Source organism: Porites lutea, chromosome 7 (assembly GCF_958299795.1).
Source record: "Porites lutea chromosome 7, jaPorLute2.1, whole genome shotgun sequence".
Taxonomy (NCBI): Eukaryota; Metazoa; Cnidaria; class Anthozoa; order Scleractinia; family Poritidae; genus Porites; species Porites lutea.
In genome coordinates, this window is record NC_133207.1 from 16,702,240 (window position 1) to 16,708,450 (window position 6,211).

General features: G+C 40.5%; 1 protein-coding gene across 1 annotated transcript; it reads left to right on the plus strand.

Annotated features, from left to right (window-relative positions):
* The first annotated feature begins 299 nt into the window (after nucleotides 1-299).
* On the plus strand, nucleotides 300-3,384 carry LOC140944872 (peroxidasin homolog). The gene is made up of 2 exons (XM_073393975.1): nucleotides 300-579; nucleotides 1,614-3,384. The coding sequence occupies exons 1-2, from the start codon at nucleotides 339-341 to the stop codon at nucleotides 2,759-2,761; spliced, it is 1,389 nt and encodes a 462-aa protein (XP_073250076.1). The 5' UTR covers nucleotides 300-338; the 3' UTR covers nucleotides 2,762-3,384.
* The last annotated feature ends 2,827 nt before the right edge of the window (nucleotides 3,385-6,211 follow it).

Here is a 6,211-nt window from a genome sequence, read left to right on the forward strand (position 1 = left end):
TTGCAGAAAAAAACTTTCGTCAAAAACGTAACGCCAGAAATGTAAACAAGAAATCAAACGTCAGTGAAATCGTCAGTAGTGAGTATATCAAAAGAGAAGTTCGGCTAGCGATAAGTAACCTGGCCTGCGTGGTGTATTGCCCGAAGGGAGTCAGGGGAAGACGAGGCAAGTCTGGTCCCCCAGGAAAACACGGGCCAGCTGGGCATCAGGGACCACAAGGACCAAGAGGAACTCAAGGAGATCAGGGGCCTCCTGGACCTAAAGGCGATCCGGGCCCTTAAGGACCCAAGGGCGATCCTGGTGAATCCATCTCAGCTCCTTCGATTGTGTCACCTCCGATGTCCACGGTGATAAACAAAACTGGTATAGCGTCACTGCAGTGTGGGGTCAAAGGAAATCCAGTGCCCCAGGTCACATGGCTGAAGGAAAATTCCAGTCTTCCCTCCGATAAACGAATCATGCAATCAGGTGGTGACCTTGTGATAAGAGATGTGACGTCACAAGACGGAGGAGAGTACACATGTAGGGCAAGAAATATTCTTGGAGTCGTGACTTCATCGGCCACATTGACTGTTCAAGGTAATTACTTTTAATATTAAAATTAATATTAATGTCCCAGTGTACAGGTGAAAAAATCTACAGTAGCTTTGAGATAACAAAGCTTAGCCATTCATGTTCAAACTACAGATAATTCTACTGTCTACTTGAAAAATTTCTCGTAGCAGAGAGTTTCGACATCAAGCCCAAAATATCTTACATGTATGGAAAGTCTATGAAGTTTCTGCACATTGTATTTGGCCTGTGTTTTCGGCACGTTCCAATAAGTTATAATTGAGTATCCTGTTCCCACATCTAAACAAGCTGAATACTGTTACATTATTAGAAAAAGTATATATTTACTTAAGATTCTTAAGAACGAAGAATTAATCTCTGGCATGATATACGCTTGAGCCTGTTTACATGAACAAAAGTCTTGTACCCCATACCCCATAACATCCCAGAGGTTGTCAAGAAAAGATTAGGATTATCACACGAGAAAATTGAATCACTGGACCAATGCAAATAAAACTTATTATGGCTTACGCTCTGCACGATAAATCCGTAGTCAACATCATTCCTTTTGTAATTAAGATATCTGTCTCTTAAGCATTTTCTTCGACTACCTCAGCTTGTCTTAAGATATTGGCTGCAGTGTTGGAGTTGCAGTTAAACCGATAAACTCTAAGTCAGAGTCGTAGTCGGGGTTGTTAAGAGCCCTAAGGGTTGTTATAGGCTTAACTGAATAGCAATCGCAAGAATCAAAATGTTTCCATTTTCTTCTTACTCTCCTCGGCTATTATGGCTCCGTCGAATCACGGGCTCGTGATCGACGGAGTTGCAAGCGAATGAGACCGCTGTTTGTACTAAATCATCACACGTGAGCTTTTGCGTACAACCTAAACTTCGAATCTGTCATTAACAAAATCCAGCCCTTTCTCATCAGGAGCTGTTACTTTACGCTGGCTGCAATAAATGGGACGGAAAAAGTCGGTTACGAACTTCAAAGTGATAGTCTAAGTGCTAGGTTATTTTTTAAGTTAATTGACGTGCAGTTTTTTGTGTCTGTTAATCAGTTGCTGCCTTGGTCACAAAAAAGCCCTCGTCTGTTATCCTTGAAGAAGGAGAAAACGTAACCCTTGTGTGCAAAGCTTCTGGTCGGCCGATACCAACGATCAAATGGCAAAAACCATTGGGTCATTTGCCAAGAGGAAGGACTGCAGTGATCGATGGGAATATGACTATACTTAGTGTAACTAAAGAGGATACTGGGACTTACGTATGCTCAGTAAAGAATCTCCTTGGAGAAGACTCCGCTTTGGCCATAATAACAGTGATTTACAGGCTGAAATTTACCCTGACACCTCCTTTGAAGGTTGCTGTATCTGAGTTCAACAATCTGATGCTAAATTGCAAAGCCCAGGGAGCCCTAGAAATAACCTGGAAGAGGACCAACAAAAATCTTCCTCAAAACCATATTTTTATTTCAAACGGAACTTTGTTTCTCAAACAGGTGACCGCAAATGATGAGGGATCATACACATGTGTTGCAAGAAACTATCAAAGAACAATTGAGGCATCATGTGTTGTCGAAGTGCTCAAACCCGTGTCCTGTAGCAGTATAAAATCAGGCCACAGTGGAAGCTCTTCAGGTAATTTTATTATTGACCCTGATGGCAAAGGAGGCGTGGCTCCGTTCAGTGTGTATTGTGATATGAGTGACAAGGGACGAGTTGGCGTGACAGTCATAAGTCACGACAGCGAGAGGAGAACATATGTTGCTAACATCCCTGGATGTGAGATTGATAAACCAGGATGTTACAGTAAAGATGTAACTTATAGTGGAGCCAACACCGCTCAGCTAGCAACACTCACTCGCATTTCACAGAACTGTGAACAATTCATCAAGTTTGAGTGTAATAAAGGCGTAGGCTTTGTACAAGAGTCGGTTGCCTGGTGGACGTCACGTGATGGGATGAAAATGAACTACTGGGGAGGAGCTGGCGGATCAGCTAATATGTGCGCATGCGGGGTAACAAACTCTTGCTCAAGTGGAAAAAAGTGCAATTGTTACAACGGTGGCAGCGGCTGGAGAGAGGACAGCGGTCTACTAACGGACAAGTCAGCATTACCTGTGTCACAGATCAGACTGTCAGACCTGAATGACCCAGGTGAAGAAGGATATCATACATTAGGAAAGCTCAAGTGTTATGGCCTGGCATGAGATATTTTACAAAAATATTGAGATAATACATAAATTTTTGTGGTTAAAAGCAATAATGTCATGCACCTAAACGTCGCAAAGAAAACTGTCCTTTAAGCAGACAGTTCCATATTTGCCTGCTTCCCGGCATTTAGTTACAGATCGCTGATTGCGTCAGAATGGGAAACAACCCACTAGAATGCGAGTTGTTTAAGTGGTCTCTTCATTTATCCAACCACGAATAATCTCATTTACATCAGCTTTTCCGGACAGCACGTTTGAAATCGCCCAAACGGCTTGGAAACTAAAATTTGATAGCATTTTGTTTTGAATTAGGGCATGGGCATGATTTTCAATTGAACATGCCTAGCGAGCGTAAAAATTGCTTTCAGTCTGAGGATTAATGAGAGAGGCGAAATTTTATATATTTAGGCGTGTAAAAATTAAAGGGACCATTGGTACTTAGAAATAACATCTCATTGGCATGGAAAAAATGGGTTCATGCCCTCGCAGCCCAAAATTGACGTAGGTCCCAGATCTCTCTCCGGGCTGATGTTTCATTCCCAGTTTTTGCTCGTCCGTGAGTCTTGGAATTTGAAAGGTGGACACTATTGTTAGCCTAAAAAGGCTTGTTCTTGATATACAACAACATTTTATATTATTCCTGCTTTTTTTTACCAAAAATTGATGAAAAAAATTGAATTTTGTTACCAAAATTATGGGTTAACCCCTTTGCAAAAATCCGATTTTTTGGTTCTTTGAAAAATGGACATTTTTGTTAGTGTAAAAAGGCTTGTTCTTTTCCTACAAATACATTTTACATTATTTCTAGCTTTTTTCACCAAAAATTGATGAAAGAAAAAATGGAACTTTTTGATCAAAATTATGGCTTAACCCCTTTAAAAAAAAAACGAATTTGATTCTTTCAAAAGTGGACATTTGTTCTAGTCTAAAAAAGGCTGGGTTTTATCCACCCCATCATTTTACATTATTTCTGGCTTCTTTTCACGAAAAATGTTTTAAAGGAAAAACTGAATGTTTTGACCAAATCATGGGTTAACCCTGTCGGAAAAATCCAATTCTGGGACTCTGAAAAAAGAACGTTTCTTAGCTATAGTCCAGAAAGATTTTTTTTAATCTAGAACAACATTTAACGTTTAAGGTTAGCAATTGATTTTACAGCACGACGCCGTTGTTCAAAACAGCCTATTACTAAGTTGGTGAAGAACATGCAACTGCCACAGACAAAATCAATGCAATCAACGTTGAATACGGCTCAGGTAAAACTCGCAAAATATACTCCGCTACCAAAGTCATTTTAGAATTCAAGCGAAACAAACACCGAACAAATTAATGACAGAACCCCAACGCTTTTTCGTTTTTGCAATCTTTGCTAAGTATAAATATAGATATATCTGTTACATCCCAGACCCTTTACGCAGTTTTTCAACTCCTCCGTGGCTTTTACCATATTCACTGAAGGTCTTTGCATTTTTCCGCCTCGTATTTCACGCCTTGAAGTTACGATACAAAACGTCTTCGGCAAGTCGTCGGGCTTGTTCGGAATTGAACGTCGCATCAGGGATCATTTTATAAGAGTTTTCCAGGAACGGAATTGACCTGTTGCCATATTTTTCGTCTTCCATGGAATTAAGGATAGAGGGTGTTTGTTAAGTCGTCAGCGTTCGGCGGCGCGAAAGGCTTTCCGGTTTTTTCAGCTCCTCGTAGCGGTATCTCGGCCCATAAACGTGCTTACAGAGCTTTTCATTGCTAATCAAAAGTTTTGCATAAGCCGTTTTGCCACATCCTCGGATGCACACCTTAGAGGTATTGCTAGATTTTCCAAAAAAGTACTCCTTCTGAAAGCCAAGGACCTTCGTTTCTGGTTGTCAATTTGACCACAGAAAAAAACAAGCCTCTTGTTTGATTCGGTCAAATGCTCAGTTGCGTGGTAAAAACAACAATGAGTGAGTTTAATTGAAGCTAAATAAATGAGCCATTTGTTCGCTAAGTGGCTTTCATTTGAATGGCCACACTTAGTTAAGGCTGACTTATCCCTAGATTCGAAAGTTAGAGCCCCCTTTTTAACAGCCAAATAAACAATTTGAAAGCAAAGTCCCAGTGGCTCCTAAGTGTTTATCAGGGTGTTCTTACTGTCGTTCAGACTCTTATCGACATAATAGCCTCCTTGTTCTGTCTATAAAATCTGAAACTAGAAGACTGTACTCAAATTCCGCTCTGGTTCGATCGTTCTGCTAGAAGTTTCATTTCTTAGCAAAGTCTGGCTAGGAAGTGTTCACATGATTATGAGCTTGCGGACTGAAGACTTTAATTCTCTAAATAGTCTATATTGTGCGTGAAAGAGACAGTCAACGTTAATCAAATTTAGTAATGCGATTCCAACGATCATCTTGAGTTTATAATTATAAGAAAGTTTGTTTTAGCCAATTTTTCGTGCTCCAACAAAAAGATAATCTCCGTGTCCTTAATTTAAAAGCTTTCATCCTGAGGGGATTACAACGGCTTATTTTGTGTGTTTTTTCCGGAAAAATAATTTCGAGATAAGCTTATTATCTTTATACTGTGAACAGATATAAATCATGGACAATTCTGCGCGGAAAATAGGTCGCTGAAAGATAAGATATCAATCTTTCGAAAAGCAAAAAAGACACCGTTATGACGACATCATAATGGGATTTTATGGCAAGGCATTTGATAATGGTTTGCAGGCCAAGGCTGCAGGTTCCAAGCCTATCTTTTTTCCAGCCAATCAGAATTTAGGGCGTTCCGGACGTTATAATAGAGAGTTTTAGATCCGAGTTTACCGCGAACCTCTAACCGCGGTTTGCGGTTACCCGTTTGCGGTTCGACGTTCAAACATAATTCGATTTAGATTGGCGGTGAATTAAGAGGGCCGCCATTTTGAATCAGCAGCAGTGAATGGCACTTGTTTTCAAGATCCAACAGAATTTATCAAATTTAGCATTTCGCCCGAATTTGTGCCTCTGTTAATGGATAAAGACTTGCTCAACAAGATTTTTGTATCATTACGTGGGATAAAACAAGAATTGTACGCTAAAAGCTTTCAGGTGAATGACATACGTGAAAACCTACCTCCCCACGTTGAAAACGCACGTTGTTAACCTCAAACGTGACGCGAAAGACTTGTCACGATCTCCAGCGGTTAGAGGTTCGCGGTAAATTCGGATCTAAAACTCTATAACATTTCCATGCGCTCCTCCCTTTCGATCGCTCACCATCACGTTGCTCACATCGCTTGTTCGTTTGAACCAATTTTCTGCATTTTCCACCATCTCCCCTTCCGCCTGCCTGCGAATTAATTCCTAGTTTGTTTCTCTTTCTTGTCTTAGCGGGTGGCGGTTTTTTCCCCCACCTTTGCTGAGAGATATTAGTTTATTATATATTGGCAGATCTTGAAAATAAAGTTCGTCACCTTTGGTGGTCAAATTT

What these genes read in the sequence shown, in the direction of transcription:
- LOC140944872 (XM_073393975.1), top strand. Translation starts at nt 339, where the DNA reads ATGTCCACGGTGATAAACAAAACTGGTATAGCGTCACTGCAGTGTGGG. An exon ending in GGCCACATTGACTGTTCAAG is followed by an intron (nt 580 to 1,613) that starts GTAATTACTTTT and finishes TCTGTTAATCAG; the next exon opens with TTGCTGCCTTGGTCACAAAA.